General features: G+C 40.1%; 2 protein-coding genes across 2 annotated transcripts in view; both read left to right on the top strand.

Moving 5' to 3' along the window:
* Positions 1-21498, top strand: part of LOC137281824 (mitogen-activated protein kinase kinase kinase kinase 4-like) — a 286271-nt gene that overhangs the window by 200119 nt on the left and 64654 nt on the right. The gene's annotated exons all lie outside the window — the stretch shown is intronic.
* On the top strand, positions 3716-13313 carry LOC137281828 (aldo-keto reductase family 1 member B7-like). Its single transcript, XM_067813454.1, has 10 exons — positions 3716-4034; positions 6952-7122; positions 7769-7885; positions 8915-9001; positions 9582-9698; positions 10666-10778; positions 11593-11674; positions 12018-12101; positions 12826-12908; positions 13166-13313. Exons 1-10 carry the CDS (start codon positions 3966-3968, stop codon positions 13206-13208), a joined length of 966 nt encoding a protein of 321 aa, XP_067669555.1. The 5' UTR covers positions 3716-3965; the 3' UTR covers positions 13209-13313.

The raw sequence follows: 21498 nt of genomic DNA, 5'->3' as shown, positions 1-21498 counted from the left end.
GACGAGCGAACTCTTTAACCACAAGGCTACCCCACCGCCCCGAAAAGTGTAAAAATAAACACCCCAAACAAACCAAAAACAACAAACAAACCAAATAAAAAAAACCCCCAAAAAACAACAAACAAACAAACAGAAAAAACGAAAACAACATCCTCGAATACCAACAGAAACAGCTTCCGTTAAACGAAAGGTCATACTCCTCGAACAGTTATAGTACTCATGAAGATCCGATTTAGAACTGATCTTCAGAAAATCTATGCCTGTCCGTTTGGCTCAAAAGCTGACCGATGAGTTGCAGTCTAGCTCGAAAACGAACAAACATAGCATACTCAATGAAACGAAGATCATAATCAGAACATCATACCATTTTTTGAGGTTTTTGCAGAATATTTTTCCTTAAAATAAAAACGTTGTTTAACAAGGTATCATTCAAATACTGACACAGTTCACTATTTGTTACAACCAGGGAGATTATATATAGTTGTAGATTATCCCTGTTACAAGGGGGAGTGTAGAGAAAGGGACAACCAGGGAGATTATATATAGTTGTAGATTATCCCTGTTACAAGGGGAAGTGTAGAGAAAGGGATAACCAGGGAGATTATATATAGTTGTAGATTATCCCTGTTACAAGGGGGAGTGTAGAGAAAGGGACAACTAGGTGCGAGAAAGCATGGAGACAGCACAGGTTAATGAATAAACTATTTTCTCGGCACTTGTGTACGTGCCTCTCGAACACCTGGCTGTGCCTTTCTCTGCACTCCCCCTCGTTATAAACAGTGAACTGTGTCAATATTTTCAGGATAGTTAAACAACTTTTTTTATTATTAGGACAATTTTCTGCAAAAACCTCACAGATTTGGTATGATGTTTTGATCATGATCAGCCTGTCATTGAGTATGTTATGCCTGTTAGTTTTCGAGTTACATTGCAATTCATCGGTCCGCTTTTGAGCCAAACGGACTATACCCATGCGTGCCATTAGTACGAAAACATACGTGGGATTACACATGTACACATGACTGTTGCTGAAAAGGTTGGGCAAGCCCTCAATACTGTCTGAGTATAAAGCTCTACAACATATCCGGCTTACAACAGATCTGTCTCATACATCTGACGGATGGTCGCTCTCTGACTTGGTTGACACATCCCACTGCGCAGATCAGTGTTCATAGTTGTAATTACTGGATCATGAGTCGACTATGTACAAACTGCCGCCATAACAACAAACAAACAAACAAACAAACAAACAGTGACATGAATCGACTACAGGCATGCTTACCGATGATCGGAAGACCAGTTTAGTGGTGATATACAATCTCCGAAACCATATGATCTACACCACAAATAAAATATTTTTTTAGATATATTAACTCATGTTAGGTCCTTTGCTACAGTCCATTGATTTCATTTGAGATCGTTGAATTGCTAACACAAAATGTAACAACTACAACAAAACCGAATTCTCCACAGTCACACAAAATCGGCGAACCATAATTTTGGACACCTGAATAGAAATGTAGTTTAACAAACGATCATTATTTTGCTCTCACTTTTCGCTAATTCTTAGGGGGCAACATGCTGATGGGGCAGCACGCTGGTGTAGTGAAAGTTCAGTTTCCTTCATGGAACTCGCCCTCTTGGCTGTTCTACCAATTTGTAAGCAATTTATTTGTGTGTAATAAAATCAAACGGGCCATATATCACCAATCATAATATTAAGTTATATTAGTTTGGGCAACCAGAAGTTGGCATATACGAAAACGTATATGGCGAAACGAAATCTCGTGTACTTAATGCTTTACACTTAGGTACAATTGGATTGTCTGGAAATTCTGGAAAGCCATTCCGAGGCTTTGCCTAACGCGCACGTTAAGGTATTCAAGAATTATTTAAACATATTTCTTGATAAAACATATGAGCTGGATAAACACTACGCAAGGAAAATAACACGATACAATGTGTGCCTTAAAAGTAAAAAATACCCATACACTTTACGCAGTTTATTATGCTTTTGGGTTTTTTTTAGATTTTGAGTCCTCACACGTCTGCACCAAAGTCCTCAGTCCATATATCCAGAATTGAGTGTTTGTCAAATATGAATGGGTTGTCTGGCTTGTGCAGACTAAGGTGACACTAGGCGGGGGAGCTGTTTCATCAGACGCCGAAAACTGGGACTTCCTGTCTACACATGATTACATTCTGCAAGTCATGATCTTGTGACTAACAGTTAAAGCTCACACCAACCTGGCTCCTGGTTGCCTACAGAAACAAAATGTCGCTTCTCGGTTCCTGGTTCGGAAGCACAGTTAAAGCTCACACCGACCTGGCTCCTGGTTTCCTACAGAAACAAAATGTCGCTTCTCGGTTCCTGGTTCGGAAGCAGTCCTAACTTAAAGTCCTGCACATAGGTCTGAATACGGGGGGAGGGGGGGGGGGGGAGAGAGAGAGAGAGAGAGAGAGAGAGAGAGAGAGAGAGAGATGGGGGGGGGGGGCGGAAGTATTGATCAGTTAATGTTTTATTAGGGCAATGACATACACTACACGGAGCCGTATTGAGGATTAGGTGATATTTAACGAACAAGACACTTAATTAGCCAAGGGTTGCAATCAACCCGCTTTACTCCATAATATTGAACAAATCTAACGAATTCAATCGTATGAATTTAATATCACAATTATTGTATATCAATACTTGAACAAAATAGTTCATTCGCATGTACAATTATGTCTAAACATGTCTAAAGTTTAGTTCAGAACATGCTCACCCCACCCCCATATTAAGAAGAGTTAATTCTGATCTATTAATACTAGTTTTACAATTAGTATTAGTTGTAGTATTACTATTAATTAGAATTAGAATCAGTATTATTATTGTAGGTATTATAATTAGTACTGGTACTAGTATTAGCATTAGTATTAGTATTAGAACTGGTACTGGTATAGGTATAAGTGTTAGTGCTAGTGCTGGTATTAGTAGTAATGGTGGTGATGGTTGGAATAGTAGTACCAGCAGTACCCAGTGTATGAAACTCCCAAATAAAAGGAGATGGCTGATAACTGAAAAATCTACATGTAACCAGCCCTGTTATATAAAATAGGAAACAGAGATAGGGTGTTGTTACTCTTAAAAGTGTAATTAATGAATAACTTGAAGAGATGTAAACTTAAACATGTGGAAAAGGAGAAAATAAAACACAACTTGGTGATCTATGTTGATTCATTCATTGTCACTATCGGAATCAGAAAAGAACACCATTGTTTATTGGCTGAAAGCATTCTCTAGACCACATTTAGTGTTCGATAAATTGGTACGCTGATCTGTACATGTTATGGTTTGATTGATCATGAACTGTACAGACATCTCTAGCTAGCTACCACAATTGTAAATCATTTTTTAAATATTTCCCGTAATCAATGACATGAAATATACACCCTTGAAAAATGTATTGGCCCTCCGGGTGGCTGTAAAAGAAAGTTGTAACCCCGACATGTAACTAGCAAGCAGCGGGCCGCCGGGTAGACGCTGTGTCATACACTACAGTACCAGGGGAATCCGTATTAGTAATAGAATACTACAACAGCTGTAGTAGTAGTAGAGTAGGAGTACATCTTTATTTTTAGATTTGATTCATCACAAGATCCGTGTCACAGTCCAAAGTCCTCATTCAGTGTTTAGACTTTGGCAAACATGTTTGGCCGCTTATCTGACCCGTACCGACAATGTCCACCTCGGGCGGGGGAGGGGGTGCTGCGCCATCAGTCATGATCATGGTTCTGTTAGAACTCCAACCCGGTCAAGGTGGCCTGTAACTGTACAGCCACGGAACGTAGGGGATTAGCCACGTGGCAATCATGACAATGCACATTTTTGTCAAAATATAAATACGACTCGATTCGATCTCGACCTCAGAAAGGTAGACGACTCGTACCCGTATATCAATTCATTCACTAAGAATCGCAAAATGTCTGTACAGTCTGTGACGCTGCACAACGGTCGCAAGATGCCGCTAGTGGGTCTCGGCTCCTGGCAGGTAAGTTATGTCTTCTGAACATAGACTAACGACATTCGTAGCGTTAAGGTGATCGTAACTACAATACGTTAAGATAGACTTAAGACAGTCGTAACACTAAGGTGATCGTAACTACAATACGTTAACATAGACTTACGACAGTCGTAGCACTAAGGTGATCGTAACTACAATACTTTAATGTAGATTAACGACATTCGTAGCACTAAGGTGATCGTAACTACAATACTTTATTACAGACTTACGACAGTCGTAGAACTAAGGTGATCGCAACTCCAATGATCAATACCTTAACATACATTTACGACAGTCGTAGCGCTAAGGTGATCATAACTTCAATACTTCAGTTTAGACTTAAGACACTCGTAGAGCTAATGTGATCGCAACTCCAGTACCTTAACACAGACCTACGACAGTCGTAACGCTAAGATTGTCTTGTTCAAGGAAAAATCGTTCGTTGTGCTACGTCATTCGTAAGCTATGACAGGTCGTAACGTTACGAAAGCTTTGTGGGTCGGGACAATATCTGCTACTTGCCTACACAATAATATGCTGTATCGATGTAGTTTCGGCACTGTAAGGATTCGTTAGCTCGTACCGCGTCGAGTCTCGAGTTCGTTTCAAATAATTGGTAAAATGTAAGAAGCCCATTTCCGGTTTCCCAGCCGTGATATTGATAGAATATTGCTAAAATAAATCAAACTCACTCACTAAATGTGTAACGGTGTTCAAAACGTTATACACGTGGATTGTCCATAATCGGCAGTCTTGTGCTTCTGGGGTTTTGTTTGTTTGGGGTTTTTTGGGGGTTTTTTTTGTGTAGACGTGCACTACTCATTCAAATAATACTTTTGGTAATGAGACAGTTCGTATTCTCCATTTATAAATAAACGAAAAGTCAAAATAATTATGCCTGACATTTAATGCACCAAAGCCGAAACAAAACAGTAAACACAATGAGAAACTTCCCCGCACTGCACGTTCGCCAACATACAAAAGTACTGGTTGGGCTGTTTTGAAAGATTTTACTCATAAAAGCATTAACAGTTAATAGTGAACAACAATGATCCGTGTGTCTACAACTAGATGTAGTTTTATATCTGGCTTTACTGAACGTTGACCTATAGTAATGAGGAGAACTAGCGCATAAAGATTCGGTAACATTGGGTTTTAACTAAATTCCTCTTGTGGTATAAGGCAACGGTTCATTCCTATTTTGACTAGTCCCAGTTTGACTACCCTTCCAACACACGTTAAAAACCTGTTCAAGTCGAGTGTTTTTTAATTACTAGTCCCTCCTCTCCATCAGGTAGACTGTTCCACCAACACTTACAAATAAACATACCTGTACCAGGTTCATGCAATATTTGATCAGCTAATCAGATCGGTCATTGTTGTGGAAGAGGTCAAGTATACAGTTATACTGAGTTACACCATATATCATATGCAGTACTGAATTAAAAAGTTATGTGCTGAATATATTTTGAACTATGGGCTGCACAAGCGACACGGACTTTGTAATGGACCCACCATTAACAGCTTAATGGAGGCCATTATACTTTAATATGGATTTATAAGGAGTTATATTGACCATATAATGTACAGTATATTGTTATTTAAAAGGTAACAAACAAATGCTCTAAACAATCAGCTCATATGCATATCGAAATTCCAGTTTCGGGGGAGCCGCGGATGACGTCATAGTTGAATGACGTAACCTTTGCCCTAGTTTATATCTGCATCCATCTACATGAAAATGGCGTGAATTTCCATTACTCAACATGTATAGTATAGTAGATAAGCTAATTGACAATATGTTCCTTTTTACCTTGTCGCTGGTCATCATAAAAAGGTACCAGCGTGTTAATTCTCTATATCGACCATGTGAAAAGCCCATTTAGAAAAGAATAAAATTTGGATACATCTGTTTGTGAAAGAGATCCAAACAGAGTAAAGAAATCAAAAGCGCAAAACCAAAGATTTTATTCACACTACGCGCTGAGTGAACATTTTGACATTAATTGAAAAATGGTCAGTACTCACAGCCACGTACATTATATACACGTATTTAAATATGAAATTGTAACATTGTGTGGCTGCAAAGTCACCACCACTCATCACATATGTGACACCGCCTCTCATCTTGTGCAGTGGTTATAAACTTGTAACTGGGGACTGTAGAGATCGAATACAAATGAAGTGGGACACCCAAGTAGTTATCAATAAATTACATTCAATAAAACTTTTCAATTTAACTTTTCTATCTAATTTCAAATCAGTTTGTGAAGTGTGGTTAGTTGCTGCACTGTCATACGGTGGCAGTGTTTAGGCTGTTTATCAGCACAGTTTCTTCCAGTCACACATGCAGATGAAATAATTCCAAGATGGCTCACTCTCCTAATGTGAAGCAACCGATATAGATACAGATGTGTTAGACATCGCGAATAACAACATACTGTTCAAAATGTGCCTTGGAAACGACTTTTACAGCTTAATCAAAATGGAATGAACGTGTTTGTGTCAGTTCTGTGTCATCAACATGTAAGGGTTTCAATGGATATGTGTCGGGACGGATCCGAGGTTTGGCGACCAGGTTATTTATTGGGTGATATTGAGCGGGTGAGTTTAGTTTCACGCCGCTTTTAGCAATGTTTCAATAAAGTACAGACTCTTGTACTTTTGTTGGGTGAAGTCCCATCCCATACATTGTAGGTTTAAACACTGTTGACTATAACGTGACTGAATCAACTACTTGCAAATGAATCGACGCTCTCGCTAGGTCAAGGTTTACAATGACGAAATGTCTGCACATTCATATTATCCGACGAACACATCTGACAATATTCCTGAATGATATCAGAGTTTTGTGATCGATATGTTTTGTCCTTTCAGTTATTTGATGTCTGTAAATTCGTTACAGGTTACATCTCCCGAGGAGTGTAAAGACAGTATCCGAGCCGCCTTGGACGCCGGGTACAGACACATTGACACTGCCTTCGCATACCAGAACGAGGCATTCATTGGAGAGGTGCTCCAGGAATACTTCAAGGCCGGGAAACTGAAGAGGGAGGACCTTTTTGTCACAACGAAGGTGCGACGATCTTTCGATATCAAAACAAACAACAACAAAGAACGTTTGTGCTGCTTTGCCATCAGTTTTCTGTTTGATATATTTTCGTTCACAAAACGACATATTCCAAGGACAAAAATTAAATCTGAATGTCATTGAGTCGTCCCTAATATTGAACTTAACTGAGTTAAGTGTCCTTTTAGAGAGTGTATGCTGTCGGGTAGCGTGGCTCGAGAAAAGCACTCAACAGTGAGAGCCTCGTACTAGAAAATGGCACTGAGGTGATTGATGACATAGTGGATTTAGGCCTGCCAGATACATGTTTAACGCTTAGTACGCCCGCCAAGTATGAAACTACAAGATGCCTGAAGATCCAGGTTAGAACTGATCTTCAGCAACCATGCATGTCGTGAGAAGGCACCAACGGGATCGGGTGGTCAGACACATGCCAGTTGGTGTCATCGTGTCCCAGTTGCTTAGATCAATGCCCATGCTGTTGATCACTGGATTGTCTGGTCCGGACTCGATTATTTACAAACTGTCGCCATATAGCTGGAATATTAAAGAATGCAACGCTAAATAACAAACATGCAAAGAAAGAAGCAGTATCTGTACACATTTACTTTCGGGATCTGTAAAATTAATATCGAAATATATGTACTTTCAGCTATGGATCACCTACCATGAGAGAGAGCGTGTATCAAAATGTATTGACGAAAGTTTGAAGAACCTACAATTGGACTACGTGGATATGTATCTGATTCACGTCCCTGTGTCCATGAGGGTAAGTGTTGGATGCGTATACTACCCATTAAAAGTTTAGGATCACCTAAAGCACTCACTATATGTTATGTATATATTTGCGGTTGAATGCAAGATGACTTTCTCCGCAAACTTGGGGGAACCAACTGCAAAACCCGTGCAGCAGAATTGCTCGAGGATCATGCATCAAATGGGTAAAAAGCATGAGCAAATATCGGACATGTGAACAGATGCGTTTTGGTGTATAGTTTTGTTAAGAATTTGTCAGTTTTCAGGAGTTTCACTATTTAGTGAACCTGTGACAGTAACTTTTTCAATGTTACGAATTTCCTTTATAAGACATCAGTTTATGTGTAAACAATACCTTTAAATAGTATAAAATATTTTGCAAAATCTAGTATAGAACGGTGGACTGGAGTAAGTGGCTATATATGTGTGTGCACGCACATACATACATACATACATACATACATACATACATACATACATACATACATACATACATACATACATACATACATACATACATACATACATACATACATACATACATACAGATATATGCAGATGAAGCATTTGCATTGGAATGGTATACAGTGTCACACTTCCCCTAATTTCTCTTCACCATCTGCTTCGTCTTTGACTTCATCATTTGCATTTGATCAATCTTATAAATCCAACATCTCCTACTTAATGGAATGGTATACTTCTGTTATTTTTTCAGTTGATTGTTGATACGCTTGACAAAGTCTGCATTCAATTATCATATCGTCCGTGGTCTATGCTGGAAACACTAAGTTAGAGATATTGGTATTTGTATGACTGATATCTTAACAGCGTGGCAATAAATAGATATATCACTAATAATATGTCCCGTATATATTTGCCTGTAACAAATATATTTTCAGATTTTGTTCGGTTATATTTGCAATGAATTGTTGGTGACAGAATCAGGAAAATCAGGAAACGTTAAAACAATTCAAATATCGGTTGTAGTCTGTAATTCCTTATATGACATCGTCTTGACCATGACTGTACCATTGCCGGTCAGGAAACGGGCAAGAGGATGGGTCTCTATCCGGTTGACGAGAACAACAAGCCTGCTTTCTCGGAAGTACCGCTGGTGGAAACATGGAAGGTAAAGGCTGGTAACAAATACAACAAAGACAACAGTAAACTATAAACTTTCACTAACCATAAGTGTTGTTGTGTAGCAGTAATTCGTCATTATGAGCCTTCAAAACTCTGGGAAATTTATTACACTACGTCAACCAATTTGAACTATGAAATATGTGTAATCTAGGAACACAAATCACTGCAGAATCTGAAGAATTACTAATAGTATATATACTGATATTATGTTCCTTTTTATTGGTCTGAGGAATTTCTTACACTACTTTGACCAATTTGAACTATGAAATATGTGTAATCTACGAAAACACATCACCACAGAACTAGACATAGTTATTGTATGTACCGATATTAAATGGTGTTGATTTATACCTCTGAGAAACGTATTACACTACTTCAACCGATGTATAGAAATACGGTTAATCTAGGAATTAGACAGAATTAGGATATATACTGATGTCAAGTGTTTTTATTTTATTATTTCATGTTCCATTCGTGTACTCTGCCAAATTACTTTTCAAATGGCTTGGCGACAACCTGTATGGACTCCCACATGTCAAGGTATAGAGTCTAATGGTCTTTTACAGGGCATGGAGCAGGTGGCTCGCGCTGGCAAAGCCAAATCAATTGGTGTCTCAAATTTCAACATGAAACAGGTTGAACTGATATGCAAGTCAGCTGAAATCAAACCCGCCACTAACCAGGTAAAGTGCATATTTTTTAACACTTTCGTATTGTTGTGAAGCTATTTATTCAATTGCATGTCTTTTTAAATATTAAGCTTTGGAGGTAACCGTTTCTGGAGAATCGCACGAATAACGTATTTCAAAGGTCCCAGTTCCGATGTACAATGTGTAAAGTCAGGTTCTGATGTCCCTGTAGTGATATTGATAAAAGCGGCATAAAACCATACTCACTTACTGAGTCGCTTAAAGAGTCGTAGAATGGCAGCCAACGGGGTCGACAACTAATTAACAAAACACAACATAAGAAAGCTTAATTGTGCTGCGTCCTTTGCCCAGTCATAACCATTTGTGTCGTAGACGTTTGAGCATGGCAACCTCTATATTATGTGGACACATCGACCTTTTGTTGTGAAGTGAAGACTTTTAGAGATCATCGGGACTTCTAGAATCACCTTCAGGAGGTGCACGAGGCGGATGTGCCGAAACTCCCCAAGAACCTGCATGAACTGTGTCATCATCTCTAAACACACCTCACTTGTACAGGGTCCAAAATGCCAGCTGAACATTTCATGAGATGCGACTAATTGTATCGGGTTGTCAGACTTGCTGACCACATGCTGCGACCTTCTTACTAGCCCTGTATCTCTAAGATCCGTGAAGATCTGGGTTAGACTTGGTCTTCAGCAACCCAATCTTGTCGTTAGAAGCCACTAACTGGATCACTTGGTTAGGCTCCGTTTCCCAGTTGAAATTGATGCTCAAGATGTCAGTCACTGGACTGTCTGGGCAGAATCGAACACTGACCGCCGTCATATAGCTTGACACTTGCTGAGTGCCGCGTTAAATAACAAACAAACAAAACAGCAGAATGTCATGAAATATCATTATTGCGAGCGATACCTAATGAGCCATTGAAAGATTATTCAAGCAAAGTCATTTATCCGACGAGCGAGATTAGTACTTATTGGCGTGTTCATATTTGCAGGTTGAGTGTCATTTGTATCTCCAGCAAGAAAAGTTGTTTCGATTTCTCAAGGAAAGGGGGATAACTCTTACAGCTTACAGTCCCTTCGGTTCACCAGCTAGACCTGCTAACTTGTAAGTTTCTGTACTGAGTAACATTGTAAACTCCTGTAATAAACAATAATTAACACAATACGTTTTGAGGCATGAGCTTATCACATGTCATAGGTTAAGAGGAACGGTATAGCTGAATTATTTCAATAACAATGTAGTCAGAGCACACTCGTGTTAAAGAGGAGGGGGTGTAATGCGATACCACTGAAGTTTGTGATCTCGTTAATTATGAAAATAAGCACTTCGAGTCAGATTGACAACATGCGTTTCCTTGAAGTAACAAAATACAAATCATCAACTCCCTTGCCCATGCCCACCCTTTTCTCCATACCCATCTCCACCCCTTTTCCATACCCATCACCACCCCTTTCCCCACACCCATCCCCACACGTTTCTCAATCTCCATCCTCACCCCTTAATCCATTTCCACCCCACCCCTTTCTCCATCCCCATCCCCACTTTTGTCTCCATACCCACCCTTTTCTCCATCGTCACCCTACCCCTGCTCATCCCCATCGCTCTCTCCATACCCATCCCCACAACTCTCGCCATTCATATCCCATACCCACCCTTTTCTCCATTACCACCCCAACCCCTTCCCTCATACCATCCCCATCCCTTTCTCCAAAGCCACCCCCACCCCTTTCTCCATCCCATCCCTGCCCTCCATTTATCAAATGCTTCTGTAACCTAACAATTTAAATTTCGACTTCACGCTCTGAACTCAAAAACACACACCTCTTAAGCCAGCAGTCACTGTCAGATATATACGTCCACGTTTTAATCATGTGCATGAATTACTTTTCCACCATGTGTATTTTTTGTCTGTACACAGACAGAAGGAAGGAGCACCCCGAGTTCTAGATGATCCAGTCGCTAAGGAACTGGCTACCAAGTACAAAAGATCTGTAGGCCAGGTATGCTATTTTGAGATCGGAATCTTTATTTCAGTTGTGTATTGCGTAGCAATATGGGCGCCATGGACTTCGTTTCATTGCCTTGACCACCTGGTGTCTTGTCTGATTTTAGTGTTCTATTCATATAATATTACACAACTATGTTCTGAACAGCAAAAGAAACACTTTTCGAAAAAATGAAATCTCATAAAAGTAAGCGTTCGTGTGTATGTCTTTTAAAATCTTGACAGAAAACAGAGTTGCGTTTCTTTTGCTGTTCAGTGTACTTTCCCTTTAAACAAACGGTTAATCTATAACTGTAGTGACGTTCTATCTATGATACATTTTCTTTTCTGATTTGCAGATTCACCTCCGCTACCTCGTCCAAAGAGGCATCATTGTTATCCCCAAAAGCACCAATCCTGGACGAATTCAGGAAAATCTCAAGGTAGCGTTCATCCTTTGTAGCTTCGAGTATTTAAAAGAAGTGCAAATTCTTTATATTATCATTGCAGCTAAGAACATATGTGTCGAATACTTGGAATTTTAGCATACCCAATACGTCTCCCCACACCTATAACTATAACTGAATGATCAGCCTGTATTGTTGCTGGAAGCGAAACGACCAACTGAAGTGAATCTGTGAGTGAGTGAGTGAGTGAGTGAGTTTGGTTTTACTCCGCTTTTAGCAGTATCCCAGCAATATCTTCGCGGGGAACACTAGAAATGGCTAAGAATCGGGCATATTGTTCAGATAAACAATTATGGGCCAAATTAAATCAGGCACGATCAATATGACCTGTTCTCTTAATAGCGTGATGAGAACTGGGCTGACGTATTGTTGTTATTATTCATAGTAAACAAAAATACTTTACCAGTATGATAGTTTGCTTCGCAGGTCCTTTGGTGGTTATCGTTACTCTGGCAAACAAGGATAAGTTGAGGACCGATCACGCGAGAGTGCGGAATCAATTCCATCGTCATGCACAACACAAGCACTAGCCTACGTCAGTTCAGGTTTCACAAATCAAATGGGTTTCCTTATTGGCCAGCACCGCCCACTTCTCGTAAACGTGTTCTCTGCGCCGGTTCAACTTATCCTTGTTTGCCAGTACTAAGCACTGCACAGGTCTTCATAATATAACTTAATAAATATTTTTTGGGTTTCAAAGGTATTCGACTTCAATTTGTCTAGCAGTGAAATGTCAAAGCTGGCCTCACAGGACAAGAAACTGCGTTTTTTCGACGGTCAGGAGTAAGTTCTACATTTCTTTTTCCAAATAATAAACATTGGACATTTGCTAAGTTTATCCGTTTTCAGTGTATTCACCATTATGTAAAAAGGTTGTAATATTTTTAAATGCAGTTCATGAAAAATATAAGAATTGTGTAAATGTAATTTCATTTGGTAGCACAACTTGTAACCTTCTTAATTGCAGTCCGTTAAAAACATGTTAGAATTGTGTAAATGTGGCAACGATTATTATGACGTAATATATCTCTCCTCCACAGATTCAACACGCACCCAAATTACCCCTTTGGCGAACCCCTCTAGAATGAATCCTTCAACGCCGTTATGGTCTACAGTCAAGACACCAGGTGTTTCAGTCTTCATTGAAGGATATTGACTTTGTAGTAATTAAAACAATTCTACTTTGCATCTTTTCCTTGGGTTGTTTTGTCAATTTAAAGTTTGCTATCTTTAAACATTTTATTTCGTTTTCGTTTGAAAGTACTGCATTATTTTTGTCAAAGTTCATGAATAATAACCACGAGTTACTGAGAGCGTTACTGTTACGTAGTAGCGAGTGACTGAATTTAGTTTTACGCCGCCTTTAGCTATATTAATAACAACATCACGACGGGGGAACACCACAAATGGGTTTCACACATTATACCCACGTGGGGATTCGAACCCGGGCCTTCGGCGTGATAAACGAACGCTTTAACTATTAGGCTGCCCCAGCGCCCGTGTTTCGTAACTATAGTAACTGTGTAAACATATCTGTATGGCGCTGTAAACGGTCAGTTAGTTTTACTCCATTAACCCATGCATTCTGTGGATCCGTGAACATCCGTGTTAGAATTAGAATAGGCCTTCAGCAACCCATGCTTGTCGTAAGTGGCGACCTACTGGATCGGGTGACATGGTTGACACATGCCACCATATCTCAACTGTGTATCAAATGTTCAAACTGTTGGTCATTAGATCGTCGGGCAGTTGGTGACGATTTTTTTTCCATAGATTAGATATAGTCTTAAAAAAAAAGAAACTTGACATGCTGTTTGCAGTTTACTTACCGAGTTCATATAACTGATTCAAACATGACTTAATGATTATTTTTCTGTTATAGTAAAATTATCACTTTGACAAATTTCCAAAATGTGATTTTCCAGTAAGTGTTTGATAAAGCCACAGGGTCACAGGGGGCTTGTTGAGAAGCATTTAGAAGTTGGTATTTAAGTAAAAAGCAGGTAATATCTATGACAACTGTTTATTATATGTCACAACGTTTCTAAACTATTCCTAGCCTCTGCGTCAGGTGAATTGACACAAACAAGACACATCAATGAGTAATTATACTAAATTGTACAAGAAACCAAGTACTCCGTCAGTAACAGCACATATGGCTATTAAAACCATTTGGTCAGAGTGGTGGAGTATCTTGTGTGAAGCTCTTAGACTGAGATGCCCAATGCTGTCTTGAGGAATGTCTTGATACTCTTGCTGAAGTGCTGCGTGCAGTTCTTTTAGTATCCGAGGTGCCGGACTGCACTGACGCCAGCGTCGATCAAGAGTAGCCATAGGGTGATTGGAGATGCTATGGCAACACCTGATCGTTGTTTTGCTGGAGGAACATGGCAAATACTTGCAACGTGAGGTCATAGCATTGTTATGCTGGAAAGATCCACCGTTTAAGGGAACGACGTGAGCCATTCAATGCGCCTGCCACGTGCGTATAAGCTGTCGGGCCATCATGATGGATATCCGCCCACACCATGACACTTTCACCACCACATCTTTCACCCTGCTGTACATGGATATCGGCGTAACGTTCGTGCCGACGTCTGCACGAGAAGAAACCTAGAGTCATCTGAGAACAAACTTGTCCGCCGTCTTGTCCGAGGGCCTCTCACTGGTTGTATTGTAGACTTGCAGTCCGGTATTGTGTAAAAACGGTTTGTGAAACTGGTCCTCTGGCAAAAAGTACAAGCTGCCCCTAGAATACTGCTCACTGTCTGGTATGAGATTCGACGCAGTCCAGAGATTTGGGTTGTCTTGGATGCTGCGGTCGTGGTGCGTGAAGGAAGATGTCCCAACTGGATGTAGCAATCCTGGGCGCCAGTGGCAAGTAGAGGTCGACCTGACCCGGATCTGTCATTAATACTCCCACTAATATTATATCGGTTGATCTGTCTGGGCACGTGGAAGTGCCTTGGCACTTCATACTGCTATGCCCCTCATGCAAACGACCAATGACTTCGTGTTTTTGAGCCTCTGTCAATCTTGACATTCTTTTGTCGTCTATAGTGGCTTAAGGCAATTTATTACCCACGTGGTACTTCGTAAAGGTGTTTCATAACATATGTGTCATAACGCCTTCGAGTGATTTGATTGGCTAGTACGTGAACTTTGACATTACTGGTACTACTTTCATCACTCATTCCATTCATGATTTTCATTCATGTTTTCACACCTGAGAGCATGTAAACACTTCTATGGAATTAGATAAAATTTATTTCATTTAGTGTGGTTAATAGCATTATTTTCAATTCTATGTTAACTCAAGTTTATGTAATAAAAACGAAAATAAAACAATCTATAAAAATACGTAAACAAATACGTCTAGTAGGCCTCTCATGAGTGTAAACAAATATGGCTTCGCCCGTAAAAGTTATTGATTTCGTCAAAATTGACGGACACTTGGTTGGAAGAGTTGTGAATGTTATCACTGCCATGTCACTACCATGCCTCCCGTGATTTCTTATGTATATGGGTCAAAAGGACTTCCCAGACACAATCGGCTTGAAATCGTCTTCGTTCGAGATTGTAGGCTGTGTTTGCAGACCCAATTTTCGGTGAAGTCTTCAACATAAACATCGAATCTCGACAAGTGGGAATTCTAAGCCGAGATGAGAAGGCGTCACTGGCATCCTGCGCAAAGAGTCGCCGAATCATTCACAGTAAATCGTCCTCCGATGAGGAACATTAAGCTCAACTATTTCAGACATACAGTTCCCTATTGTTCACATTCATCTTTGCTGTTGAGTTTGCCGCTCCTAATTAAATGCTCCCTAGAATCTTCTTAGGGAACACTTCTCAACATGACGACTAGCCCGACAGTGATGGCCGACTGACGTTCAGGCAAGATTTAGGTCACGTAGTCAAGTTCAAAATACTTACACTTCGCAAGTGTTTTGATGAATTACATTATTGTTTTTGAAAACAAATCCCCAACTGAAAAAACTGAATTTCCATTACGACTTAATTCTGTCTTAATTTGTTTATTTTCTTGTATAGGAAATACATTGCCTCTACGCAGCGTACGTGTCCTGGAGTGAAGTGGTTGACATTCCAATCACCAATATGATGTATTAATCCGCGTTACATAGTTCTATATAGGAAAGCAAAGTATTGTTTTATTTTAAGGATATTTTCACTTTTTAGAACGTGGATAATAAATAGGATACAAAACTCGTTCCCCTTTCATATCAAGTTTATGTCCCTCGTGAAATATTTTTGGTTTGTCACGAGCTTTATGAAAGGGGAAACTCGTTTAATATCCTATAATTATCATCCAAACCTATGTTCCACGGCAGATATATCGCATGTGTGAGATCAGACGTTATTCCTCGCCCGTTGAAGATACTGGGGCCCGTTTCACAAAACGCTCGTAGCCTAAGATCTCGTAAGTTTTCTCGTAGCCATTGTACCTCCTATACTGTAACACAGGAGCTATGGATGCTACGAGAAAAGTTACGAGATCTTAGGCTTACGAGAGTTTCGTGAAACGGGCCCCTGCAGTGTAATATTTTTACGGCAATATTACACTAGTATAATACCGCTTGGCGTATGACGTCAAAATGGTTCAAAGTTGTGACGTCACAATGCTAATGCCCATGCCCTTGCTTGACTCGCGGAAAGCTGAGAGTGATCACACTGTAGGGAATTTCGCGGCAGTTTCTGTCAATTTATGTTGGCGAGTAATAAACAGAATAGTAAACTCGCTTAAGTGAAATATCATTTTTATTAAACTCGTTAAAGATCTAGTAGTATCAAACTCGCTTTCGCTCGTTTGATACCAACTCGTTAACTCGTTTAATAAAAATGGTATTACACGGAAGGTCGTTTCGTATCCTCTATATATCTCCTAGGAGATATCTCTTTGACAGCAGATTTTGACAGCCCTGACAATGCTATGATATCATGAACTTGATGACGTCACAATGCCATGACATCGTTGCACTGCAAATCTAATGCCAGAACTGTGTTCAGAGATGTACCTTTTTCATTGAAAACTAACGAAGAATGATTTTGGTTGATAAATAGAATCTCACCCGCATGTTTACTGATATCAATTATATTAGTATTCGTTGATAAAGGTACAAGTATCCTCGGCGAGCCTCGGATATCAGTCGACACTTAGATTCTCTGTGTATGTTGAGTAGTACCGTTGTGACCTTACTATGCTTGTGGTAAGAGGCGAATAACGGGATCGGGTAGTCAGGCTCGTTGACTTGGTTGACACATGCCATCGGTTTCCCAATTGCGCAGATCGATGTTCATGCTGGTGACCACTGGGTACCTGACGGACCGCCGCCATACAGCTGGAATATTGATGAGCGTGGTGCGAAGCTTAACTCACTCACACACTCACTCACTCACTCACTCACTCGTACACTCACTCAAGAGCAGAATCAGGCATATGTTTAAACAACTTATAGCACAAATTATATGCATTGGGTGAAGAGTTCTGATAAATCAGTCTCGTCGTTGATCGAATTTATATGCTCACCACACAGGTAAGTAAATTCAACAAAGCTTACCTGTTGAAACTTCCGCATAGGTAAACGATTTGTGAATGAGAAATGAACACTGCCAAGCACATTTTCGTCCAGTGAGTGAGTTTCGGTTTTTACAGCAACATTACAGTAATATCAAGGTAGGGGACACCAGAAAAGGACCGAACAAAACACATTCCTGTGGGGAATAGAACCCGGATCTGCGGCGTGATGAGTGAACGGTTGAACCTCTAGGCTACCCTACCTCCCGCATCACCTTAGAAACTATACACAGTTACACATATTTGAAGAGTAACCAATATGCCGAAGAATTTTTCTAACAACAATATTAAATCAAACACACAGTCAGTATATACATTTGTTCTCATTCCAAACGCAATAAGTTGTAGGTCCAATATCACGTTCCATGTCACAATTTCATCACGACTGATGACGTTAGGGGGTTCACCTGTTTCTTTAACCCTTCACTCTTGGTTTTCCGATGTTGTTTACATTAATAACTATGAATGTTCTGACCCGTGAAGGTCTACCCGGGGTAGAATAGGCCTTCAGCAACCCATGCTTGACACAAAAGGCGACTATGCTTGTCGTAAGAGGCGACTAACAGGATCGGGTGGTTAGGCTCGCTGACTTGGTTGACACATGTCACCGGTTCCCAGTTCCACAGATCGATGCTCATGTTGTTGGTCACTGGATTGTCTTGTGCAGACTCGATTATTTACAAACCGCTGCCATATAGCTGAAATATTGGTGAGTTTGGCGTAAAACTAAACTCACTCACTCACTAACTATGAATTTTCTTTGATTACCTTAATGCGTGTCTGCCGGATTATCTCCGAAGTGTATTTGATAATATGTGACCTATAAAACACTCACCAGACATAAAATGAATATGTCTCCACTACGGGGACTATTTACATTATGAATGCTAGTTATTCTGTCCTCACGTAAACTGGCATAACTTTCTTTGCGAGAATTGAATAAAAATTGAAACCCCCAAATTGAAAAGCACAGTACAGTACATCATGATATATGGTACTGTGAAACATTTCGAGTCGGTGGAGGGGTCAGTCCTGGAAAGTGCTACAAAGCCTTTGAGATTACTGCAGCATTTCAATCATCAAATGCTTGGGTATATATAAGGAAAGATAACTCTGGCCACTCACATTACATAACACGCTTTACTTCCAAAATCACTGTTCTTGTATTTCAATACCTTTGGATTTGTATTGCTACGTTCTAGTACCATAGTTATGCCTTTGTGTAGATTAGTATTGATTTGTGAACTTGGTCGGTTTTAGACTACAATTTTTAGTTACATCTCGTTTCTTTGTTACTTGTTCAGTTCACATCTATTTCTCTTACGGCCGTTTCGTTATAGTCCTCATTTTAACTTGGGAATGGACGCGCGAAAGAAATGCAAAGAAATTTAATGTATCACAAAATTTAACTTTGGGAATCAACGCATAGCAAGGATTTTAAACTGAAATTCACTTGGAGATACACAGTATACTGTTTATAGGAGTTGAAAGGCGAGGGTGCTAGATGAAGAAATGAAACTGTGAGTTTGTAAGGTAAGGTGAATAGGTGAATACAGACGTACCGACATATTGAAAACAGTATTCGTTCAGCTTGAAGTCAACTGAGCTTGAACAAGCTGTCCATTGTTCCGATGTATCGGGGCCTGGAGAGTTAAAGGGGTATGTACTGAACAGGGTCAATGTTTAATGCGCGAACGCATCCCGGATCGTCTTCAGTCAACAAGGAATAAAAATCAAATTAGCAAGGGCAAAATATAGATCAAGTGTCTTGCACGTCTCCTGGTTATTTTGTTGGGGAAAGAAGTCAAGGAGAGGACATTCTGCTCTGGGGTGTGACAATAAACGTGACAAATCCTTTTCATCGCAATAGGAATATCTCGCATAGTATGTACATGAGTTACTATCAAATAGATATGATATCAGATGTTCGCTGAAAAATGCGTCTATCCTGCCAAACCTGGAGCATTGGTCATAAACACACGCAAAGTCTAGTCAATCGATCCCCCGAGAAAATATCGGATGCGTGGGAAATTGCAGTCAAATTCTAAAATGTCTAACATCAGGCTAACTTAAAGCTTTTGTGTGGATTTGAATATTGTACGATCAAACTACGCCTTCGTAGGAGTCATATGACGTATCTGAAATCTTGATAAGGGCAGCATGATGGATTGTGCCTTAAACGTTAAACAATGTGGAGCTGTTGGAATACTGCGCGACACGACAGCTGGCTGTGGGAAAGTTTTGTAGTATAATCTTGTGGAGAGTTATTTGTTGAGAGTCCCATATGAATAGGTCTTGCGTGTCTTTACTAACAGAATGTTCTGTTCAAACAGCTGACGTTCCCCCACGTGTACTCTGTTGCTGTTACAATACATCTCTGTGAATAATTGTCAAATATATCTGGATACTTGAATACTATAGCTGAATATAACCAATGCTACAAGTTTAAAGGCCTTATTCTCGGCCGAATGCGGGGAGTAATTTTTTCGTGTTGAAAAGAAAAATCATTCCAACAAACCACTCTTACTCGCTAATGCTAGAGCTTCTTATCCCTTTGTCTGTGGTTTATCACAATGTTTAAATGTTTATGTTTTGAATGTATATGCAACTGTATTCAGAACGTGTTTCTCGTAAACAGGGCGTTGGTGTCACTCAGTGTTTAAAGCGTTCGCTAGTCACGCCGAAGACACCATTCTTCCCACATGGGTGCAATGTATGAAGCCCATTTCTGGTGTCAATTGCTGTGGTATTCCTAGAACATGGCTTCAAACGGCGTAAACCTATACTCACTTACAAACATAAACAACCGGGGGCGCTGGAGGTAGCTCATAGAGAATACTGAGCGAGGTCTCGTTACATACGGCAAGCGAGCGAAAGGGAGGTCAGATACCATAGGAATTCGTGTGTAATGAGACCGAGAGTTGTATTTTATGTATTACCCACGACTTACATGCATTAAATTGACAAAACAGCGTATTTGTGTTATTTTTATGGTTTCAAACCGAAACCGGTTTCATAAAGAGGTTGCGGAAGAATTCCGCACTATAGTGCACTTTTTGCATGACGTCAAACTGTAATGACGTCACTACGTCATATTCGTCTTTCCCCTTGGTATCGCCTCGTAGAGCCTCCTACAGTAAACTACTCAGCAGCACCCTCTTTCTGGGTTAGCTGTTGCTTCACTCGGCTAACGTCACTGGTGGAAACATTGCGTGTTTCTTTTTTGATGGATATAATATCTCAGTTCGACTCACAATTAAACAGGGAAAGGACAACGATGTCATTGCCACAGTGCATATAAGTTGCAGAATGAAGGAATTCCCGTGTTTGTTATGAATGGAAAAGTAGTTCCTTCACAAAGTGACCTATTGAGAGGCTTTAAGAAATCGGATCAAGTCGTTACGGCACAGGTCAACGCGATACAACAACGTGATGTGAGATGAGTATGCAACGACCTCGTGACCACGTGGGTACTAAAATGGTGAAAGCGTTCGCTCGTCACGCCGAAGACCTGGGTTCTATGCTCCGCATGGATACTATGCGTAAAGTCTGTGATATTGCTGGAATAAAAACTGAACTCACACACTCATAAACAACAGACATTCCGGCAGTTCAAGCAACAGCCTCTCATTTTTGCTCCTGAACAACGTCGGGAAATGAAAATGAGACATTTGGGATGGAACTGCAACGACATAATATGTCACAGTGCGACCATCGGATCAGTCACACGGTCCACTGTGACGTCACAACTAATGAAACCAATGACGTCATGAATTCATG

This window comes from Haliotis asinina, chromosome 4 (genome assembly GCF_037392515.1).
Source record: "Haliotis asinina isolate JCU_RB_2024 chromosome 4, JCU_Hal_asi_v2, whole genome shotgun sequence".
NCBI lineage: Eukaryota > Metazoa > Mollusca > Gastropoda > Lepetellida > Haliotidae > Haliotis > Haliotis asinina.
Note: the sequence above shows the minus strand (reverse complement) of the source record. Positions and strands in the feature narration are given on the sequence as shown.

Coding starts and splice junctions, on each gene's coding strand:
- LOC137281828 (XM_067813454.1), top strand. CDS start 3,966: ATGTCTGTACAGTCTGTGACGCTGCACAACGGTCGCAAGATGCCGCTA. Junction 7,123..7,768: donor ACCTTTTTGTCACAACGAAG/GTGCGACGATCT, acceptor ATGTACTTTCAG/CTATGGATCACCTACCATGA. Junction 12,102..12,825: donor GAATTCAGGAAAATCTCAAG/GTAGCGTTCATC, acceptor TGGGTTTCAAAG/GTATTCGACTTCAATTTGTC.